This window comes from Anabas testudineus, chromosome 9, assembly GCF_900324465.2.
Source record: "Anabas testudineus chromosome 9, fAnaTes1.2, whole genome shotgun sequence".
Classification (NCBI taxonomy): domain Eukaryota; kingdom Metazoa; phylum Chordata; class Actinopteri; order Anabantiformes; family Anabantidae; genus Anabas; species Anabas testudineus.
This window is the reverse complement of record NC_046618.1, coordinates 11,183,138-11,207,926: the sequence shown is the minus strand read 5'-3', so window position 1 is coordinate 11,207,926 and position 24,789 is coordinate 11,183,138. Positions and strand designations below refer to the sequence as shown.

General features: G+C 41.1%; 1 protein-coding gene across 1 annotated transcript; it reads left to right on the top strand.

The window, feature by feature from the left end:
* Nucleotides 1-899: 899 nt before the first annotated feature.
* sv2ca (synaptic vesicle glycoprotein 2Ca) lies at nt 900-24,609 on the top strand. The gene is made up of 13 exons (XM_026343553.1): nt 900-1,003; nt 6,236-7,052; nt 15,058-15,238; nt 16,015-16,166; nt 19,871-20,004; nt 20,464-20,553; nt 21,018-21,128; nt 21,266-21,354; nt 21,791-21,955; nt 22,137-22,270; nt 22,422-22,628; nt 22,739-22,898; nt 23,050-24,609. The coding sequence occupies exons 2-13, from the start codon at nt 6,455-6,457 to the stop codon at nt 23,231-23,233; spliced, it is 2,205 nt and encodes a 734-aa protein (XP_026199338.1). The 5' UTR covers nt 900-1,003; nt 6,236-6,454; the 3' UTR covers nt 23,234-24,609.
* The last annotated feature ends 180 nt before the right edge of the window (nt 24,610-24,789 follow it).

The window sequence follows — 24,789 nt, the reverse complement described above, 5'->3', positions numbered from 1 at the left end:
GTTGTGGGCAGGCTGTATATATAATTACAATAGTGTTGGTGTCTCCTTATATACAAAACTGTGCTCCATTATTACTCACGATTCATTTTTATGTCTATATTGACTGTGCATGTTTTTCTGGAAGGTACAGGCTGTTGAACACAGTTGATGGAGACTTATAGACTTTATTTAACCTCTGCGTAATAGAACAGAAAGGATCTAAAGAGGCTCCTGGCTGCGCACGACACGTGTTTTCATCACTCCAGCCCGGCGCACACACTCGGCTGTGGATCAGTACCACGGACAGAGGCGGTGGTGGAGATGCACTGTGTGGTTTCAGAGGCCACTCCACATGGAAAGGTGAGCTCTACTCTAAGCGAGGATTGAACACGATGAGAGGAATCACTGCTACTGGAATTTAGATCCAATCGCGCATGAGAAATTATCTAAAACTTTGAATTATTTTTTTTGCTTTACGGCAAAAGTTGTACCTACAAGCACAGGTCCAGACGCATTTATAATGGCTGAAACAAATAGTTGATCACATTCATACAGAATATGAGCGAAAGCACCGGCTCTCCGACTCTATCCCGCTTAAATTAGACCTCACTTGTCTGTTTAGCATTCATGCTTTGCAGTATTTCACGTCATTCAGTCACCTAACGAGATTGTTCCATCAGACGGAATTACCCGCATCACTCAATGAAATGCAATTATTGATCACGCTGCCCCCTCCTCACCCTGCCTCCCCGTCTCCATCCCTCCCACCACCACCACCAGCAGCAGCAGCAGCAGCAGCAGCTCCTCTCTCTTTCGCTCTCTCCTCTTTCCTGAAGTGCTGCAGCGAGAGAGGACCGCATCGCAAAAAAAAAAAAAAAAAAAAAAAGGGTTGTCGTGCGCTGGCAATTACCTCTGATCATATTTTAAAGTAAAAAGCTCACAAGATTTCCTCCCTGAAGCCAAAGCAGAGTCTGGTGCGATGGCTAACTATCGGATCTGCCTCCTCTACTCGCCATAAATGAAGGTAAGTCTTTACTTTCCCCCCCCCCACAAAGCCCCGTAATCCGCTATATTAAGGCTAAAAGTGAATTTGTTATTTGTTTTTTGTTTTTCCTGGTGCACTAAATGAAGTCTCTGTGACTCCTGCAAAAGTAGAAAGATCCTATCTGAAAATAGACTAAACGCATAATGATGAGTTTCAGTAAAGCGTCTGTGCCCTTTTCTTGGTGGAGTTCAGTTAATTTGACATTTAAGCTGCATGTGAAATAGAACAAATGTGCTTTCTAGGACTGTGATTTGCAGCATTTAGATAAATGCTTGCGACGGACTTTTTAATTCAACAGCGTGTATTTAGTGAGATGCCTGGCATGCGTAAAGTTTTGCCTCGCTGGCTGCGGACGGTGCATGCTGTAGTGAAATGCAGCCACCTGCCCTGGGGCAGTTAAAGCACTCTGCACTGATGCCAGAAAAGAGGAGAGGATGCGGGAGCAGGCAACTGACTCATCCGTGAATTGCACCTCAAGAGGCAGTGAGCGATTGACAGGCACACAGCCGGTGAACTGGAAGTCTGTGACAAAGTGCTTTGTTGGCAATCCGAAGGCTGCTGTAGTAGTCCTGCTGGGCTGAAGCTGAGGGTGTCCATCAATGAAAAAGTGTTAGATAAGGGAAATGGATTGCTGGTTGCAGAATGAATTAATGTGGTCCACTTATCATTGATTTCAAGTTGATGTAGGTTTATTTTTTACCACGGTGAACAAGGGTCACATTGTGACTCAGAATGACTGTCGCCCCCCCCCTCCACCCTACCCCAGCATTCACTAACATCTCCATCTCAAGCATCCCATTATCTTATTTTTGCTTAAGTTTATGCAGCATCACATGTTTTCTTATCAGAGAAAGACATCTTCTATTCCAGCGAGGACTCAAAGTACAAAGTACACCATGTCACAGACAGAGGTGCAGAGAATAGACAGCAGTTCACACATCTTTCTGTCTGTACATTTTGTTTGTTGTGCTCAAGCAAATAGACAATTAACGGATTAGTTGTTGTTTTTTAGGGGCAAATTAAACCTGACACTTTAAATCACTTTCAAGGAGCGTCTTCGTGTAGCCTATATTTGAACATCTTCATTTATGTGAGAGGCTTTCTGACAACATTTGTGAATGTTAGTTGCACATCCCATAAAAATAAAATGAACAATTGCATGTAAAAAATCACCAGTAAACGTGCCACCTCTTTTCATCCCATGCATAATCAATCATAGTGCGTCAACGAAGCGGCACAAAAAGTCTGCATCAGACAATAGTAGTGGCACTATGTTTACAACATTATGTTTTATATCTCCTATGTATTGTGTCAGCAGTGAGGTCTGGCAAGGAAGGCTGGGACGCCATATGTTTACCAAGAAGATCAAACTGACATCAGCCTGATACAAAAAGCAAAGGACAGGATAGATTACACTGCAGCTCCACCGCCTGTGACAAAGATTTTGCTTTTATTACAACTCTAAAATTAGTTTATGCACAAATGGATACACCGTGTGCCTATATTTAATTATTATTGTATATAAGATAATGTAAAAACGTATATCATAAGAGATTCACCGACTGAATACATTCACAATATTGACATATATTTGCATTAAAAAAATCCCTTTTCCTTAATTAGAGCCGGCTCGCAAGTGATTGAATTCAGCACTGAAATGTAAGAGTTGATGTAAAAAGGCAGGCATCAGCCTGCTGCGGCTTCATTTTCTATATACAGATACAGATACATTATGTATCTGTATGATGTAACATTAGTATCACTTGTAATCAGCTGCACTTGTTGGGTTTTATATTCTGTGACAGAGCTTTGAGGGCTGACAGCTGAAATACAAGGTAGAGGTGCATTCACAGCTGTAATATAACTCTATTTATATGTCCATTTTTAAAATGTTATTTTGGCCTGTTCACCAACTACTCTGCAACCATTCTCCTCCTGCATCCTTATTCCTCAAGTCCTTCTCCCACTGCATCTCTTATACTGTTATAAATACTTCTCCTGTACCGTGTCCCCTCTCTCCTTCTCATCCCATCTCCCCCACTCAGCTCAGTCAGTAATGGCATCAGTGTCTGATGAAATCTCCTAACAGAAGACGTCCTGGGCTGGTTGGGCCTCTGCCTCCCAGATGAGGTCATGGGCTCTCCGTTTTGATAGGATTACATGCGGCTCTGCCCACTTAAAGATTGGACCGGCTCTTTCTGATGCTAATAGAACAAACCAGTTGTCAAGCCACTGTGCTTGTGAATGTCTTTGAAAGGACAGGACACGGACAAGTCGAACCTGACTGAGATGAAAAGCCTTTCTGATTCCCATTGGGGAAGTGTCATGTAAAACCATTCCACTCATAGTCAAATCATGCCGATGTACAGCTATTTGGATTCAGTCATTAGTTAACCTAACTGCATGTTTTTAGATAAGGTAAGGCAGCCAGTGTCTGGACCCGTCTGGACCAGTGGATCAGTCTGCACTTAGAGGCTCTATTGATGATTTGGTGACATTCTCATAAACTATCTCATAAAGTATTTGTCTCCATCTTGAAATTCTAGGACCAGAATACATTTTTACTCATTACTCTAACAACCTGAATACCCATACTAATCTGTCTGGTGACTCAGCACCCCCAACACTGACATGAATTCTTCTGACTTTGTCTTTACTGCGCTTCATTGCATTTTAGGTTCTTCTGACTAAGGCTGTTTACACCACTGTAAACTAATGTGCTAAGTCCTTTTTCTTTCACAATGCTCATTACTAGCTGTGTTATCTGTGGCTGATGGATCATTGGAGGCAAAGAAAGAATGTTAAAAAGGACTGATTTAGTCAAACACACAGCAAGTAAGTTATTTACTTTCCCCAGAACTCCTGTAACTCTAATCCTTTCACTTCTTTTTATGCTCATGCAGGATGAAATTTGATACTTGACTGAGTATTTTTCTTCTTTCTTTTTTTGTATTTTAAAGAGGTTGGAGGAGAGCAGGCTCACTATCCATCATGCAGACAGGGGGTATGACCAGTGCAAGGCCTATTTTCAGCCATCCTCATGGTTCACAGCTACAGTGTTCACACTGTATTAACTCTCTTTATTCTAAGGGTAGTGTGTATTTCAAGGCATAACTTTTTTTCCGTTCCAGTGAATTTCCTCATCACTATGCTGATTTGTCATGGAGAGTTTGATAATGATGGTGTGAACTGAACATAGGTGAGGAGAAAGACGACGTGTGTATGTTTAAACTGAAGAGTGTGAATCTGACAAATGAAGTCTGAAAATGAAGCAGAATTAAAGAGAACGGAGGAATTTTCGTTTGATCAGGAGCGTTGGCTACCCAGTTTGAGTGTGATTGCTCTTGTTGCTTTGCCTTTCTGCGCTGTCGGGGTCTCATCAGCTGTGGTCAGGTGAGGTTGGTTGTCTGTGTGCTCATGTGTCCTAGAGCTTCATCAACAGTGACAGTGGGACTTACCATGCAGTCCATTGATTCTTCGACATGCAGCCCCTTTAAGCTGTTTTGTGTATTTGTTTGTGCTTGTGTGTTCACGTTAAGTAAAAATTCTCTGACACCAATGACACACTTCTGGCAGGGCATTAGTCTATTACTTATATTACCTAAGGTACCTTATAATAAAAACCAAGATTTCATGCAAGATAGAAATTGTATGCAGTGATTACTTTTATTCAGGGAAAAGGGAAATCATGCCACTGGTGAAGTTAACGCTTTGTAAAGTTATCCTCTCTAATGATCCATTGAACAGTTGCTCTTGGAAGCAAACTTTAAGCTGTTTTCTTCAGACAATATCTAAGTCAACCGTGGTGTTCAAAAAGGTATTTAAAAAAATGATCGCTTCACATATAAAGGAGTGTCCTCGTAACCACAGATTGTCATCCAGTGAGCCAAAAGGGATTAGTAGAGTCACCTTGAATCAGCAGTGTCGTTTTGCCCAGTAAAACTGCATTATGGGAGTTGGAGCTGGCCCTGTGATTTGTGTCCTCCTGACAAGGCTTCAGTGTTCATTAGAGGCTGTGGTGAGCAGCTCCTAGACACACGGGAACCGCACATACTGGACAGCTCCGACCATGCACACTCACACACACACACTGGAAAACCATCCCCGCCCTGCAACACAAGTGTGCAAAATTTTTATATGAAATGATTTAGTGTATATGATGTGAAACATTTAGGGTTTTCTCATTGAGTAGATGAAATTTTAAATCATTCTGCATTTGTTTAATAATGCTTGTGTATCTGTGCTATGAGAAATTATAGAATAAACAGGCTAGAATGAGCCTTTGGAGGCAACATGATCACAAACTGTTGATCACAGTTTGAACACATGCATGAAATCATGTTACATCATTCACACTGTTAGGCTGGGGTCTTCCTCTCATCAGCGGTGGCCTGCCAAGATGGAAAAGGGCTTCCCTGTCCATGCTGTGTGTGCACACCCTCACGTATGGGCATGTTCGGGTGTTTGACATTATATGTGAGAACCTGCACCGGGTGATGGATCTTAATCACACAGATGTCTTCAACCTGACTACACAAAATTAGGGGTGTTGCGCAATAGGTTTGCAGTGTGCTTCTAATTTTGCTCTGTGTCTGAGTGTGCACTTATCTACGTATCTGCTCACAGCCATTGCTCCTTTCCTCCTTCCTCTGCATGGATTAAATATGACAGTGCCGTTCCGGTTGGATTGTCACTCCCATTATAATAAACCAGCTCTGTACTGGGGGCAAATTGATTTCGGGCAGAGCCTTGTTTATTAGCTTCTGTTCCTCAAAGTTGATCATGAGTCAGCAGATTCATCATCTCTGTTTAAAATGCTCATCTCTTCAAAACTAAGGCCAGCTCATGAAATATAGAACAAGGAGAGTGTCCCTGAAAATTGAATGTTCATTAGGAATAAAAACAGTGAGCTATGAATAAAAACAAAGAGCTTCATCCAAAGTCTTTTTTTCCTCACCACCACTCCAAATGATTAAAAGTCCTGGGAGGATGGTCAATGAATGATCAAAGAGGGTATGTGTTTTCAGTGGAGGTTCACCTGTTAGTGTAATATAGTTAAAGTTATAGTTCTCGGTGCTATCTAATGAAAATCTCGATCTCTCTTCACTTTCCACCTTCTTTTTATTTCCCTTCTGCTCTCTCCTCTGTTCTTCCTTTTCTTTTCTTGTTCTCTCTTGATTTTGTCTCTTACCCTTCCTCCATCTCTTACAGCTTGGCTGTTGATTGCCACAGCCATCGCGGGTTATTTCCTGTGGAGACTGAAGGCTCGAGAATTTTCTTCCCTGCTGCATCTTGAGACCCACTGATCTTGCCGTTCTTCGAGTCCCCTTCATCAGCCTACAGGACATTCACCCCTCCTGCCCCCGTCCCTCTTTCTTCTGTGTCCAAGTAACCCTAGAACCCCTGTGAAGACGCACTGGTGGAGCCAGAATGGAGGACACTTACAATAATAGAACTTCCCTGGTTAAGGGGGCCAAGGACATGGTCAAGGAGGCCAAGCGGCATGCAGCAAAGAAAGTCAACAAAGTGGTGGACCGTGCGACAGATGAGTACTCATCCCACCACAACTACAGCCGATTCCAGGATGAGGAGGACGAAGATGAGGATTTCTACCGGAATCCACCAAGGCAGGATGGAGAGGGCTACCATGACAACGAGGAGGGCTCAAGTGATGCCACAGAGGGCCATGATGACGAGGATGAGATCTATGAGGGCGAGTACCAAGGGATCCCCTCAGTGGGAGACAGGAAGCATAAGGAGGGGCAGGTGGCACTGGGGCAAACGATGTCAGATGTCACAAGGGACCGTAAAGAGCTGGAGCAGGAGAGACAGGCTGACGAGGAGGAACTGGCCCAACAATATGAGCTGATCATTCAAGAGTGTGGCCACGGGAGGTTCCAGTGGCAGCTGTTTCTTGTTCTCGGGCTAGCCCTCATGTCAGACGGGGTGGAGGTGTTCGTGGTGGGCTTTGTGCTGCCCAGTGCAGAAACGGACATGTGTGTGCCCAACTCCAGCTCGGGATGGCTAGGTAAGGCAAACTACTCTATTAGGAAAGGATGCAATTTTTCAAAATGAATTTACTGGCAACAGCTTTATTAGTTTTACTAATTTTTCCAAAAAAAAAAAAAAAAAAACACCTTTGCAACATTGTTTGGAATGTAAAATGTAAGGGTGTACAACAAGGACAAAAATAAAGTCCTTGTTGTATACCCATACGTTAAGGACGTCCCCTGTCCTCTGTGGTTCTGATGGAAAACATAACCTTGATGATGTCATTCTGATGTCATCAGGGTTGACCATTGAGACCATAAAAGTGTACAGTTTTAGAGGACATATTGCAACTCAACCTAGTAAACCAAATGTAAATTTTTAACGTCTTGATCATAAAACACTTTCTTTTTCTGGTAGTCGAACATTTTCCACTGATATACACTTTGTAGAATATTCAGTAGAATATTCACTACATGCATGACTTAAACTGTATTTAATAATTTAACTCATTGTTTATGGTATGAAGTATACTGCATTAGTATCCTAAATAAGTATATGTCATACACAATCCTAGCCTATGGTCGTGTTTTTATAGGATGCAGGTGAGTTGGCCCCCTTGTTTTCATGTTAGGATTAAGAGGGTAGCTAGTGTTCCCTGTGTGGTGTGCATGTTGAGCAGGAGTCCCAACCGTCCCAATGACTGCAGGTGTATAATCCATCACCACAGAGCTGTATACAGGGGCTGACTCATTGTGTCGGTACCAGAGTGGCTAGGATATTAAATCAGGCACAAAGCCCTTAGATACTAACCTCCACAGTGAGACACGACAATAGATCAACTGCACTGCAACATCTGATGTAAAATTGACATGGCAGGACATTTATGAAACAAAAGGTTGTGATAGAAAGTTTGAAAAAAATAGGACTACAATCTTTAAATGTGTAATATAAGAAATGTATGCACCATGTCACATTTAAAATATGTACTCATTACATTCGTGAATATACTTACAAGGTTGTTCCTCAAATCTATATGATACTGAATACATAGACTGTTCAGACAGGAAGTGAACATAGGTTTTATTTAGAGGTGGTATATTATTGTTAAACCCTCACAAGATGCTGTGTATGTTGTACCTAAAATTTTCTGCCTCTTTCCAAGTATCCATGTTAACTCCTTTCTTCCTTTCTAGCCAAGCAAAGTCCTGCAGGCATTCATGCTCTACGCTCTGCTTCTCCTTGTTCGTGACTCCATCCCTCACCCCGCTCGCTCTCCATTCTGTGTGCCTCTCTTTTCTTCTCCCATCCTCCCCCATTCTCCTCTCTTTTCTTCCACTGATTGCCCGGAGGATCCTCCCTGTTGAGGTGAACATGGTCCATGTGTGCACGTGTGTACATGTTTGAGCATGGCCTACACAATTACTATGACCTTGTTGGTATCCATTAGGAGTTTTCAACAATTACCTTAACTTAATTACAACCAACAAAAATAAGTGAGTGGATGTTTTTCAGATGTCATGACGATATTTCAGTGCAGAAATAAACTACAGCCAGTAAAATTTGTGGACAGGACAACAAGGATTTTATTTTGCAGTGACAGTCTTGCATTAAATAAAGGGCTAGACCACTAATAACTGCACAGATTTGAATGCTGTTATTGAAGTGGTCATATGGTTTTGTTTGTAAAATATATCACTAGTGGCAGAATTAGCCAATAAGCTACTTTACTAATGTTTAAGGTGGATGCATGGAAAGGTTAAAGATTGCGTTGGGCAGTGATTTGTAACTGTGATATAGAAACTTTTAGACCAAACTAGTTTCTATACATAAAAAAGGCTCATTCTTGGCTATATGTATTACTTTTTTAAGGATATGTGAGGAGGTGAATCTCAAAGACTTCAGACAAAAGTATTTTGTTGTTGTGACAGAAGGCCAACATGAAGTGGAACTAGTCATTTGCAAATCCACAAATAACAAATAACTTTCAGGTAAATCAGAAGTTCAAAATCATAATTGATAACAGCACAGACCAAATTGTTATTTATTATATCTTAAATTTTACTTTATACCCTGAAATATTTCAGTTACATAGTTTTGAAAATTACCTTTGGTGTTTTGCTAGTTTCACCGGAGCTGGACCACTATACTGTAGTTGCATGGTGCAGCTCCATTAACCACATAACAGGCAGAGACAGAGACAAGCTGAATGTACTGAGCTGGGTGTAATAGCATAATGCTGTATGAAAAATGCAAAGGCATGAGTAGGATGGATGACTGCAATGCTGATTAGATTACTGAATTCAATTTGGACTGACTGGTATCCTGAACTCATAGGAATCTTTAGGGCTACATGGTAATAAGGATGGAGGCTTGGGCTAGGAGGGAGTAAAAACACTATGAATACCTAGAGTGAATAATGGTTGAAGGAATTGAGAGAATTTATACAGTGGCAAGAAAAAGTATGTGTGTATGTTGAATTTTATAGTTTTTGTGGTTTTCTGCATTCATTTGTCATCATCTTCATCTAAATCAAGAGTTTTAACACCTATATTGTGCCTAAACTAATAACACCAAAAAATCTAACCCTAACCCTTTCATGTCTTTATTGAGAATAACCATAAAAATCTCACAGTACAAGTGGAAAAAAACTAAGAAGAACATTGCTGAATAACTGAAGTTTGCCAAAGAACACATTGACACTCCACTGGAGAATTGTCAAAATGTTTCGTGGACTGAATAAATTATAGCATAGCGTAAAAAGCGAAAAAAGGCCACAGCATATCATCATGAAAACATAATCCCAATCGTAAAGTATGGTGGAGGAAACATCATGATTTGGGCCTGTTTTGCAGCGATTGAGGGGAAGATGAATTTCCAAGTGTATCAAAAAATTCTTCAGGATAATGTGAGAATGTCTGTACGTCAGCTGAAACTCTGTAGAAATTGCGTGATGCAACAGGATTGTGACTCAAAACACACAACAGAATGACTTCAGAAAAACAAAATCTGTCTTTTGGAGTGGCCGAGTCAGAGCTCAGACCTCAGACCTCAACCCAATAGAGATGCTATGGAACGACTTGAAGAGAGCCACACACATAAGATGTCTAAAGAATATGACAGAGCTAAAGCAGTTCTGCAGGAAGAATGGGCTAAAATTCCTCCTGAACAATGTGCAGGTCTGATCCACAGCTACAGGAAGCGCCTGGTTGAAGTTATTGCTGCCAGGAGGGCAGTACTATGAGATTTTTATAGTTGTTCTGAATAATAAAATGAAAGATCAGATTTTTTTTGTGCTATTATTTTAGACGCATTATATTATATTAGATAAAGATCAGATCACATTTTATGACAAATTAATGCAGAAAACCATGAAATTCCAAAAGGTTCACATACTTTGCCACTGCATGTGTGATGAACAGGGCAGAGGAGAGGAGGAGGAACAGCTTTGAAGCAGAGAGATTGCAAAGTTAAGAGAGGAGTAATGGGGAGCTTGGTGTGGGTGGATGGGAGCAGAGAGGTGGAAGATTCAGTACACTAACAATTTGAGGGAAGGCTTAGCTATCATCTCAGACACAACAGACAATGGGAACACATCACCCTATCATTACATATTTGTTCTTTTCTCTGCTGTAACTCCCCCCATCTCTCCCACTGACTCTCTCAACTCAGCGCTCGTTCGTTTTCAGTTAGCAGCATCTGCTCATTCTCTGTCAATACTTGCCCCCACCTTCCTGGTCTCAACTTTACTTTATCTTCTTTTTTTCATCCATGTGTTCCCGTCTCCTCATCTCTTGTACTGTTTTCTTTTCTCGCGTTTCTTTTTGTACCAGCCTCACTCGCTCCAACTACATCTCTACATTACCACTGCCTCTTTTTCTTTTCCATCATCCCATCCTGTTCCTCCCTGTCTATATGTGCCAGCTGGCAGGGTGTGCGAGGCTGCGTGGTCCAGGGGCAGCTGAGCATGGCTAAACTGCAGTAAGATCGCAGCGTCACTGCAGAGATTTCACTACTCGAGTGGTGCAGCTCTACATTGTGTGGGAGAATGTGTGTGTGGGACAGGAAAAGGGGGAGTGGGGCAGGACTGAAAGTGTTTATGTGCATACATATGGACCAAACCTGCTGCCACCAGTGAGATCAGCCACAAGGAAAACATGTCTAACTGCTCACAGTGATCAGGGGCTCGTAGCATCACTATATTTCATGGAAATTATCCACAGTCTTTAATGTAATGAAGGTTGAATCATTACTGATGCTGAGTGAGTCATTTTAAACCCTGCACTCTAAGTCCTACAATATGTTACTTTCATATAGATTTTATTGAACGTCTTCCCCCACTGATATGACTTAAATATGACAAAAAGCTTCAATCTCTTTTTCTGCGGAGGAGGCAAAAGACGGAGGCATGAATCCAATCAAAGAGAGATGATGTAGTACAAATGTGATTACACGCTGTTCAGTGTAAAGGAGCTGATGACAGTGGAAAAAACAGGAAACTAAGGTAAATAAATAAGAGAGGAGCACCGAGGAGAAGAGAAAGGAACAAGAGTGAAGAGGGGAGAAAAAGAGCAGAAATGCAGAAGGGAAATGAGAAGCAAGCTAAGAATTGGGAGAGCAATAAGAGAGGACACATGCTGAGACAAAGAGACATGGAGGAAAGGTTGGGAAGAGAGGCACAAGAGGGGAGGGGAGCTGAGATGGATGAGTGGAAGATCTGGGCAGCAATAAAAACAAAGGGGGAAACTGAGAGGAGCGGGATTTCAAACTGAGTGCCACGGTGTAGCCGTGGTGAGCACCAGGCTCGCTGTTGTATGATAGTATCATCATTATGAATAAAACACGACGTGTGTTTTGTGCGACACCGAAACAGTTTGCACCACTAAGAGCGAAGAGCATCAAAGCATGAAATCAGAGAAGAGGTCGTGATACAACTCAGCGCTCCCACGGCTCTCAGGGGGCTCCTCGGGATGTGACAGGACAGAGGAGACTTCCCCAGTGCCTTCCCCCATCCTCCTCTCTTTGCTCTTTCTCTTGCACTATCCAGCAATTATTGAACTCTCCTCCCTCATTTCTCCTTTCTTCCTTTTGTCACCCCTTCTTTACCCTGCAGATCTCATATTTCATCTACTTGCATTTGTGCTTGTGCCTGTATATATTTTCATTTTTTTGTCTTACCTCCTTTATCTACACGTACAGGGGCTCTTCTGGCCAAAGAAGATTAAATGCATTTATAATATTTTATTCTATGAATCAGATTTACTCTTTGGCCCTGTGTGTGTGTGTATGTTTATGTAAATGTGTAGCAGTGTTTTGCATCGTATAGCCCAAAAGACCAACTCCTTAAAATGTGTTTTGTCTTTAGGGCGTCTCAGTGATTCTGCTGAATATTTACCATTTCTGGAGATGTGTTTTGACATCTCAGTGGAGGGTCATGGGGCAAAACCTTTTGCTTCTGCCTGAGAGGTCTCCTGACACACTGTCATTTTCTGATGGTGCTCAGGGTCTATATGGGTCATCAGTTCCAAATTCAGCTGTATTTCACACTCTCATGGTGAGATGTTTGTATCAGCTGCCATCCATTCAAGGAGTTTTGTTTTTAACATGTTTAATCAGTGTGAGTGAGAGTTCATGTTTATTTTTTACATTAAACCACTTCTCTACATTTGTCCTTCTACAGTTTTAGAGAAAATGTTCTAGTCTATTGATTAAATTCTGGGAAAGAACCTACATTTATGACCCTAATAAGTCAATGACAAGGCACTACTGGGTGATAGCGCTGAAGGAAAGGGTTACAATAATTAAAATACCCTGGGTGCAGCTCTTGTGGTCCAACCTTATTATAAACAGGGTGTTCACTATTGACAGATTGGCTGTAACCTGAGCGTCAGTCTAATGAAATGTTTTACGGGTGATGTAGATCGTGTTGAGTTGCATGTATTCTGTTTAGTGAATTGTTAACAGATGACCAGATGTTGATGTATTCTGTATAAAATTTGAGGAAAAACCACATAGAACTCCTGAGAAAGGGAATATTTTAATTTATAACCTGTAACACATCAGGTGAGCTGATCAATGGACAGACTGTCAATTTCTTAACTCAATCAAATGTCTGAAAATGACTTCAGTATTCTAGTGGGAAGATGTATGTGATAAACCTTTCAGTCGTATGCATTTAATAGTACTACTTCTGCAAACTGCTTGGTCGGAGTCTAAAAGCTGCACAAAAGGTGATTTAATCACTCTGACATCACCTTTTAAGTGAGTGTGATTCAGGAACAAATCCTCATGAGGCAAATAACACGAGATTCTGTTGAAATATGCACAGGTTTTTTCTGACGTGACAGGTTAATGGTCACAGAAACTACCATCTGAGGATGACCTCACAATGTTGAGGGATTTCTGTGCTTTGTTTTTGAATTATGACGCATTACACTAACACTACACTACATTACACTAGTGAAGACACTGTTGAAATCAGACTCTGAGGCGAGTTGGACGAAAAAAACATCAATAAATTCATGATGTAACTGAGTCCAGTGGGGGGGTGTAGCCTCTACTCGACAGTTTCACAGCTTTTTAAAAACTGTTTGTGGTCTGTTCTGTGCCTTTGCCTTTAAATACTCAAAACAAACAGAATACTTAATCATTTGCATTGGAAAGTTGAATGCTGAACACTGAGAATAAACAAAAAGGCCCCAGGATGTTTGAATGCATGACATTTAAATGAGAGGCCGGTGGGAGTTTGCCTATGCACCCTAAATCTAGCCTCTCCTTAATGAAGCAAATGTGAGCGGTGCACAGACTGAAGACTCCCGGTAAATTTAGAATTGAATTTATGGGACCTGTAGGCGAGTATCTAGATGGCTGCCAAATGTGACAGATAGCCTGGTTTTGACCCCTGCAGCAAGAGAACCAAACAGATATCTACTCACAGCAGAGGAGAAGAAACCTGACTCGAGACATTACAGACAGAAAATGCATCTTGCTATTAAGATTATTGTAATGGGATGAACAAAGTGTCCCTACGGCTGAGTCACATTACTCCATATATGTCTGCAACTGCGGCTTCTTTTTGTTTATGTGCGCACTTACAAATATCCTCGCTACACCAGGTTTATGGTCCTGTTCATATATATACACCTAAATATGAAGACAAAACAATACTGTTATAATATCTGTCAGTACTGTTACTACAGCTAGATAATTTTAACCTGGAATAGAAACACTCCAAATGGAGAAAAATTCACTTTGCACCACTCATTGTATCTTCATGAAGGCTGCTACAGCCACACAAAGCCACATACTGTACAATACGGGCCAAACTAGTAATAATGGGCTTCACTCTCCGGAGCACAGTCACGATCAGGGAGAAAAATCAATGCTGTTTTGTTAAAGCATTGATCACATTTGTGATGAGAGAGATTAAAAGAGAGCATGGGGCCCTTTTGTAAAGTCACCCTGCATTACTGTTCACATTTGTCTCCCCATTGATCAGAGGCTTTACAGACTGTAGGCTATTTACTCATCAACATTAGAGTTTTTCAGCTGGACTTCAGGTTCATTATCATCAGGTTGAGCTACAATTTTTATTATCCAGTTTCCTCTTGTCATAATGATATTAGAAAGCTCAGGTCTAATGTGTAACCTGATCATTTTCTATATAGATATGCTTAACTGCTATTCAGTCCTCTGTATGGAGTCAGCTGGTCAATGTACTGTAGCTTCTAATTCACCAATGAACATTCAGCAATGACGGAGGCATAAGTGTCAATTTTAATTTGTGAGAGACACATTTAGAGCTTCCGAAAGCTCTTCTGTAGTTTTTGTTAGTTGGTGTTGGCTGGCTGTGACCCCTTATTCTAAAATATTTAAAAAAAGAAACAATAAATGGCACCAAAACAAAGCTAAATTGAATCTTCATAAAGTGCTGAATGCTGGAGCAGTCCTGGATACCAGAAGATAAAGATCCACACAATTACATTCAAGTAATGTCCTGTAGATTAGAGCAAACAAAAAACAGGATGTCTCTCTTTCTCTTTCAGGCAGTGTTGTTTACTTGGGAATGATGGTTGGCGCGTTCTTCTGGGGAGGGATGTCTGACAAAGTGGGCCGCAGACAGTGCCTCCTCATCTGCATGTCCACGAATGGCTTCTTCGCCTTTCTGTCATCTTTTGTCCAGGGATACGGCTTATTCCTCCTTTGCCGTCTCATAGCGGGCTTCGGGTAAGTCTGATATAATGGAGGTCATCCCGGAGCCGATAAGGACGGCAGACTGTCAGTTTAAATGATTTCTGAAAGTCCAGTCAGACGCTGCACCCCAAAATCTCGTTTTTGTGGCAGTGAGGTTGAAAACACTATCTGAACACATACAGTAGGTGTACATGTCAAGTGCGTGCACCACGACTAAGATGTGACTCTTGCTCCATGAAGAACGCCCCAGTGTACTGAACATTGTTACTATCTTAGAATAACCACTGTGTTTCCGTGTGTGTCCTCTGATGGCACAGAAACATGGTGCAAACTGTGATTTATGATGTCCTCTTCTTTGGCTGCATAACTGTTCCTTTAAGAGCTAATTCAGTAATTGCATCTGCATTGCTCTCCCCAGAGACCTTCAAAGTAATTGAAAAGGCTGTCCAAGCTGCCAAAGTGACGAACGCCCCTGAATCATGAGACTCTAGCTCTAAGGATTTTTTGTATTATGTTTTAGGAAAAATATTTTATAATTTTTTTTTTTTGCTTTCTTTGTTTCTTTTGTAATGTTTGTATTGAGCTGTCAAATTATCAGATTGTTAATGAAAAACAATTAAATCTGAAGAAAAGACTGAATACACTCTATTAGTGTGTTAGAATTAAGTCAAATTATATATTTTTTTCTGAGACTGCCTGAGAATCATAAATGTCACTAAAGCAAAAAGTTTATTAAGGTTCAGCTTCTGTCCAGTTTTTGGCTCTTCCTGCAGGACTCTCACTCACACTTATTCTGTCTTTTCTTGCAGGATAGGAGGTGCTGTGCCCATTGTTTTCTCCTTCTTTGCAGAGGTGCTGTCCAGGGAGAAAAGAGGAGAACACCTCAGCTGGTTGTGCATGTTCTGGATGATTGGAGAGATCTATGCATCTGCTATGGCCTGGGCCATCATACCACACTATGGTGAGCTGGATTTGGTGTGAACTGTGTGGTTTGCTATGTTGTAAATAATTACATCTTATGAGGGTCTTAACAGGACCAGGACTAAGTTTAGAAATACTGACAGGACACTGTGAGCCCATGGGTTAAGTTACCAGTTTTCCAGGTCAGTGGAAACAATTGCTTAATAGCTCTCAGTGACTGTAGTCTGCATTCATGGATACTATAGCAAACACATGTGATGTTGGGCCTGTGGGAGGAGATGGAGAGCTGTGATTTATGACAATCCTACATTAGATACTGTATCAGCTGCACTCATCATCCATAGACAATGTTCAACAACATTCTTTTCACTTCTCATCTTTTCAACCTGCCGGTCCCTCTCCTCTCCTCTCCTCTTCCTGTTTTGTACTCTCCCCATCGCTCTGTCTAACTCTGTCCTTCCTTTTATTACCTCTTCTCCCGCTCTCCATTCTGTCTCTGCAGAGTGTTCTTCTTGATCATGCATAATTAGGTTTTTCTCCTTGCTCTAATAGGGCAAAGCTACAGCTGGAGGTGATTTATGGCCGCACCATGCTTTAGTCAACCTGTGACGTCAGTAAAAGAGAGAGAGAGGGACAGTGTGTGTGTGTGTGTGTGTGTGTGTGTGTGTGTGTGTGTGTGTGCTTCTATAAGTGGCATGGATGATGTTTTACTGCGCTGCAGCCGCATACAGGTCTTCTTCAAGGGAAATTGAAGACAATAACATGTGACACTGTAGGGGTCATTTGAGTTAAAACAGATACACAGACACACACACACACACACATAGAGAGCTGCAGAACATATCACATGAACGTACAGCACATCCCACACTGTCGAAGAACTCACAGATCTGCTGATATGTGCTGATAAGTAGGGACCTCACTTTGCTCACTTGCATTTTCGACCACTGTGCTTCTTGTTCTCTTAGATGGTATCTTGCAATGCCAGTTATCACTAAGAGCTTTATGTCTTTCCTAAATTGCTGCATTGCCTTAAACCAACAGGAGTATGATGTGTGGGGAAAATGCCTCCTGTACCTTTATGTCTTCCACCACAAACAGAAAGGTATCGCTGACAGGTGATAATGACTGCATACAGGAGTGTTAATTCACAATAAGAGCTCCGATTTATCTTCTTCACCTGTTGACTCCTTATGTCTCCCAGAAGCCCACTGGTATACTCGCAGCTGGAGCCCTGAAAGAGGGCTGCTGGGCACTTTCTACCATTGACAGGAGAGTTGCTGCCAAGCAAGCTCATCAACAGTATCTCAGAACACTCGATCTATATTAAAGTTTAAAACCCAACCCTGAATCTACTATCTTCACTATCGATCTATAGACTATTAAAGTCATCTATATATCTATCCAGATCTATCTATCTGTCTATCTATCTATCTCTATCTATCTATCTATCAACTATCTAGCTATCTATCTACTATCTATCTATCTATCTATCTATCTGTCTATCTATCTATCTATCTATCTATCTATCTATCTATCTATCTATCTATCTATCTATCTGTCTGTCTCTCTGTCTGTCTGTCTTGTCTGCTGTCTGTCATGTAGTGTAGCAATGCTGGCTCAGTCATCCATAGACTTAGTCAATTATGTACATAATCCCTGTAATGAGATTTCCAATGGCATGGGTGAAACACTAACCCCGAGGGGCAGGAAGCCACACTACATTTCTGAAAAGGCAATCACTGTTGAACTCCTTCCCTTTCTCTCTCTCTCTCGCTCTGTCGCTTTCTTCTTTCTGTCTCTCTCCCTCTTTATTTCTCTCTCTCTGAGTCACTCCAGACACACACACACACACACACACAAGACACACACTAAGAAAGATGAGAAAACAAATAAATAAACTCAGAGAAAGCAGGAATGTGCAGAAGTTACAGTATAGACTCACTGCCTACTGTCCCGTATACTCTATTATCCTACTAAGCAGTGTGTATTCTGTTAATATTTCACATTATATTGTTTTCTGTATATCAAATAAAGTGCTGTTAGCAAACATGAAGATAAAGTTAATATGACTTTTTGAGCTTATTTATGTTTCATGTGTTTTCCTTACCTTTTTATCATTGTTTTGTGATTTCTGATTTCTGCTAAGACATTCATTTTAGTCTCTCTGGTGTCTTTTGGGATGCATTCATACCACTTATGACAGGCGCTTATGACGCCCACCCTCCTTTGAACATAGTTGTTTTTAGTACTTGATATGCATTGCTATCAAAGCTGGATTTTTAATACGCCGCGAGATTAATTCCAAAGCAGCCTTTTTGTGGCATAACCATTAGTGTTAACCCCCTCCCCACCCCCGACTCCTCTCCTACGCCTGTTGATGGATAATGGTGCTATTCCCTTTGGAGCAGCATCTCCATGAGGCACGATCTGCTGAGAGACGTGGGAGGTCACGACTGACACGGCAACCCCTCTCTGTGCTGCCTCACAAAAAAATCTAAAAATTGAATTCAATAAGAGCACTACAGATCGACACATTTAGGACACATGCTGCCTGGTCCTGCCAATACTGTATCCGTGTATATACTTACGTTACGTAGTATATACGTCAAAAGCATTCCTTACTTTAAGACAATTAGTGTTTTAATGCAAGCAGCTCTAAATGCATTTTAATATTCTCTTGCATGTGTTTTTGCAAATAGTCTGTTCTCCCTTACTTGTGTGTATGTGAGGGTGGTTTGGCATTATGGCAGTATGTTCATGGTGTCAGTGTCATCTGCATATTGTAATCTGTGTTGTTAATTTCTGTGTTATTTTCTCTGTCAATGCAAGTTTTTGTGTGTGTGTGTGTGCATCTCCTCCTTTGTGAGAGCGCACACAGTATGTGCATGTTACAATGATTAATGAGTCTGGGAGAGTGCCTCTGGGCTGAGATCAAGTGCAACAAGATTTAACCTAGCAGAAAACACTCAATTCCTTCCCTACACATTCAATTAACCCGTCCCTGCGCACCTCCCTCATCTCCCTCTGCAGAGCCATTCATCTCTGAGCTTACACATCAGACTGTGGAGTGTTCTCACTTAAATGCCATCTTTTATTTGCAGCCAGCACACTATGAAAGTCGCACATAACATTTAGAATCAGCCTCTCAGATCAAGTGTCCTAAACCCCCCCTTATGATAAGGGTACACACTCACTACTGCTTTACACTACAGCTAACATTATGTAATTGTGGCTTCCTTAAAGCATCATTTAGGGATTTTTTAAGTAATCATATTTGCTTTTATTATGTCCTTGTGGGTTGAAGATTGAGCATGAATATTAAAACTACTTTTGACCTAATAAAAACTTACCAGCACTTAGATTTTGAACAAATGAGCAAAAAAAGAGGAAAAAAAAAAACAAAGGATATTTTTACATCCAAAATAATGTTATCTACTTTTAAAACAGTGTTCGTTGCTGCTTCTTTGTATTCAGCCAGAGCAAATGATCCTATAACCTAATTTGATTATGTGTCTTAAGTATTGAGGTGGAGCACAGAGCAGATTACAGTAAAAGGAAGATCTTTCACTCAGTAGTTGGATGCTGGTGTAGATGATGTAGTAACAAGCATTATTTTTTGTTGGATATCTCTGAAGTTTACATTTGTGGATTACTGATCTTATATAAATTAAGCTGAATCTCTTGTCATCATCAATTTCATCCGACGTGATTGTCATTGCTGTTGTGTGTCACTATTTACAGGTTGGAGCTTCAGCATGGGTTCAGCATACCAGTTTCACAGTTGGAGGGTGTTTGTGGTCGTATGCGCCCTGCCCTGTGTGTGTGCTGTAGTGGCACTTACCTTTATGCCCGAAAGTCCCAGATTCTACCTTGAGGTAAATGCTTTTTTCTTAATTGCTACAGCCTTCACACTGAAAAAATGAGAGGAGTGGTCAGAAGTGACTTGTTGAACTATATAATTACAGTCTGTTTCCACCGATGTTTTCAGACAGGTGCTCGGCGCCCACCCCACTCCATTACGCATAAATAACTATGAATTACTGTTACTTTTACAAGATTATAATTTAACTCATGACTCAAACCTCTTGAAGGAGGCCTTAGTATATCTATCTGCAAAATGGCAGTCATGACTGTTGAGACAGTAGGTTTGCTGCTGCAGGATAATTACTCTGAAGTAAAGTGAGTCACTAGCATAAGCACAAGCATATTTACTGTACTATATACACTATGCATGCTTGTGAATGTGAGACTGTTGCTGTCCCTGAGGAAGGAAGACTCGCGCTGATCCTATAAATTTATGTAATTTCTCTCTCCCCCACTCCCCTTTCTGTCAGGTGGGGAAGCATGATGAAGCCTGGATGATCCTCAAACAGATCCACGACACCAACATGCGAGCGCGTGGGCAACCGGAGAAAGTCTTCACTGTGAGTGTCTGTTTCTGCTGTGCGCTGTCTCGGCTGGTTTTCCTGATGCTTAAGGAAGCAAAGAGGCTTAAATACTGCCACCGCTGGGACAGGTTTAAACGCTTTCACTGTGCAGGATCATATGTGAATTACAAAGGTCCTGAAAGTGTCACTCAGACTTAAAGTATTTGCTGTATGAGCTGCACTTTGGGAAAGCCTCATAGTCAACATGTTCTTTGAATTGATCATTTACTGTAGCATAAATGTTTGCAATCACCCTTTTGATTCTGATTTGATTTTAGTTACATTTATCATGTATAGCTGTGCCTTTAATCTTGTGCGACACTAAAGATGATAACTTAGAAAAATCAAGATACTGCATAATCACTTATTAACTTAATTAATCACTTAAAAATGATCATTACCTGAATGTACTATACTATAAATAAAACTGCAATACTGTTTTTCGGTGATTAATCTTCTAGGTTAATAGAATCAAGATCCCCAAACAGCTGGATGAACTGGTGGAGATGGAGTCAGAATCTGGCAACCCAGTTTCCAAGGTTTTCTTTAGGATGAAGGCTGAAATACATGGGGTAAACTGTCTTTCTCTTCAATTGCAGCCATTTCTTCTCTTTGTTATTATGAAACAGATGTCTGTCCACAGCCTCACCCAACCCCAGATTTCTCTTTTGATCACACAAACTTTAATTATTCTCTTATCTCTCTTTAGATCTACCTGAATCTCATGAAGTGCTTCAACTATCCTATGCGAGAAAACATGATGCGCCTGGCCATAGTGTGGTTTACGCTGTCGTTCGGGTGAGCTCCTTTGTCATGTTGTTTGTGTCATAGAACAATCAGACAAGTCTAATTTCTTTGGTCAGATAATGGCACGAGGCAGTCGGGCTTGCAGCCACATTGCTTTTCTGTCATTTTCATCTCTCTGCTGTGCAGAAGTTTTGTAGCCTCAAAATCAATCACAGTCTGTGGATCAATATTGGTCCATTGGTGCCTCAGTGAGAGCAGCGAAAGAGGGGAAAGCAGCAATACTTTAAAATCAAACAGAAACCCCAGGTGACTGTTTGTCTTCTGTGCCCTGCTCTCTGCCTGGGTCGGAGTGGCTATATCTGTCTATGTTTCTACTAGAGCTCAGTCTAAAATACTGAAAAACTGACATAATTACTATTCTACTATTTTTTTTTAGGGCAATGAAACATAACAATGTAAAAATATGAATGTTTCCTCATATTTGCAGGTATTATGGCCTGTCAGTCTGGTTCCCTGATGTCATCAAACACCTCCAGGCAGATGAATACGCCTCCAAAGTGAAGATCCACAGTGATGAACACATTGAAGACTTCACCTTTAATTTCACCTTGGAGAACCAGATCCACAAAAACGGCCTCTTTATTAATGATCGGTAGAAGAAGTCATACTGACACTATTAAAGTCTTTACCATCAAACATGAATATGTTTGTACTATACCATTAGGTAGATTCCAAGCAAATGTCGTTGTGGTGCTGTGGTTAAATTGATACTAAAGTCTAATTATTATCCTGTGTTAGAATATTAAAGGCAGAACGCATCTTTTCTTCTACAGATTCATCAATATGAAGCTGAAGTCTGTCACATTCATTGACTCGACCTTTCGTAACTGCCACTTTGATGATGTCACATCGGTGGGCTCCTTCTTCCGAAACTGTACTTTCATTGAGACAGTCTTCTTCAACACAGGTGAGACATTAAGATTCTTCAAATGTTACTTGGATTTAAATACAGTAGCGGTGTGTTGTGTTGCTCATTCCTACATTTATCGTGTCAACGCAAACAGACTGAGCAGATTATTGATTTTTACTGAAGTTGATTTTCCTTATGTTTTGGACAGACATTGATGAATCCAAGTTGATAGATGGCACAGATGTGGTCAATAGCACGTTCACTCACAACAAGACAGGATGCCAGATGACATTTGATGACGACTACAGTGCCTACTGGGTTTACTTCATCAACTTCCTGGGGACTCTGGCTGTTCTGCCTGGTAACATTGTGTCCGCGCTTCTCATGGACAAAATTGGCCGTCTGTCCATGCTGGGTAAAACTGGGGAATGAGGGTGGGGCGCACATCGTGTTCACACAGACTGTAGGATGCTGAAGTGATTCATACTAGATTCCTAACTGTTGCTTTTCTTTCCTATCCATCAGGCGGCTCTATGGTTCTTTCAGGCATCAGCTGTTTTTTCCTTTGGTTTGGCACCAGTGAGTCCATGATGATATTCATGTTGTGCCTTTACAATGGCCTGAGCATCTCAGCCTGGAACTCCCTGGATGTGGTCACTACCGAGTCGTTCCCTACTGTCAGAAGGTGAGGGGAGCATAATGTTGAGACCTGTTTTCACTATATATAGCATGTGTATTTATTTGATGAATACGCCAGAGATACAGTCAACCCTAATGCTTTTCGCTTTCTTTTTCCTCTTTTTTAAAACCTCCTTCTGTTCCTGTCTGTTCCCCAGAGGAACTGGCTTTGGGTTCTGCAATGCTCTGTGTAAGCTGGCTGCAGTCCTGGGGAACCTGATCTTTGGCTCTCTTGTTGGCATAACCAAGGCCATCCCTATCCTCATGGCCTCATCTGTGCTAGTCAGTGGAGGTCTAGTTGGACTCCGGTTGCCTGATACTAGGGCGAATGTCCTCATGTAACACCAGCGTGGCATTCTTCCGCTACGATAAAACCTGGATGAATCTGAGAAGAAGCCCAGGGAGTGTTGGGTAAGGAGTGCAAATTGCTTGGTCAATACATATCTTAAAACTTATGATCACACATCATTAATATACGGTAAAGCTGGTAAACAACCCACTTTTTTAGAGTGTTTGACTTTTATTATAGTCACATTAAGTCACACTCGTTAGATTCTTTTGTAGGTTAATAATAGGCTTAGTCATTTTGTGAATGTATTGTCTAGAGCAACACACAGGTTTTGGCACTGAAACTCCGGGGTTTTGAATTTGAGTCACGGCAAATGGACTTCTTTAGTCCACTTGCCATGACTCAACTTTCAGAACCTGGACAACTGAGAGTCTTCACTGACATTCAGAGACTGGTTGCACTTTCCACCTGCAGCCATAACCTCATGTGGAGTTACCTCATGGTTAAAGCTGAAGGCTTTTAATATTGATACAGTCTTATTAAGACAAGCCAGATGGGGAGAAAAGTGAAAAACAAGCTGTAATGAGCACAGCCAACCTGCTGTGTGACAACTTAGCCAATAGATGATCAGACAGAGCGGACACATGACACAGCTGTATGACAGCTGGCTTGCCCACAGGACGCACATACACAGGACACGTTGAAGAGTGTGTGCAGAAAGTCAACATGCACAACACAAAATACATTCAAAGTCCTAAAATAGACATATACATTTTCTCCCCACTTTACACTTGTATCAGCCTGTACACACAGTAAAGTAGGTTGTTCAACATGGCATTTACTCAGAAAGAATCATGTGTTGCAGCCTTTGCAAAGTACATAATTCACACAGGACACCAAGCCCTTTGCATTACCTACCCAACCAAGAATCTAAAAGGCCATATTGAAAAAACTGTATTTTCTTGTACCAAAAATTGTATTGTATGTTAAATCTGAAGATGCCAATTTTATTTTCTGATGTGATATAGTGGAAGTTGGATGATGAATTATCTGTTTTATCCAAATGTTGTGAGACCAGGTCCCCTTCCATGTGAGGTATTAATGTACTAAGGCTACCTTCCACTTTAGCTTTGTGTCGAATCTTCCGCGTGGCAGTGACGTTGACAGTGACATGTCAGACTGCTTCTTATAAATACTGAATGGCCTTTTTTAAATGTGCCTCTCCATAACTGGAGCAGTTTGCCCATAGTCATGTTATGTCCAAGGTTATAAGAAACAGACAAATCCTGAACAGGAAGTATATAGAGATAAAACAATGGCATTTTTTTGTGTACATACATGTATGTGGAATTAGTGGCCAATGCAGTATTTTATTAGGGTGTTGATTCTTTTTTGGTCTAAACCTAATCTATTTTGTTAGAAATCCTTATTTTAATAACATTAGATTTTTTGTGAGATATCTGCCTCTGCTCCTGAAAAGGAAAAAAAAAAAAAAAAAAGAAAAGATCAAATGGTGTACCATGCATGTCTACAAAGTAATGATGCAAATAATGCTACCACCTTTTTGTGAGGGCTAAGAGGTGCCATACATGATTAAAATGTCTCCTAA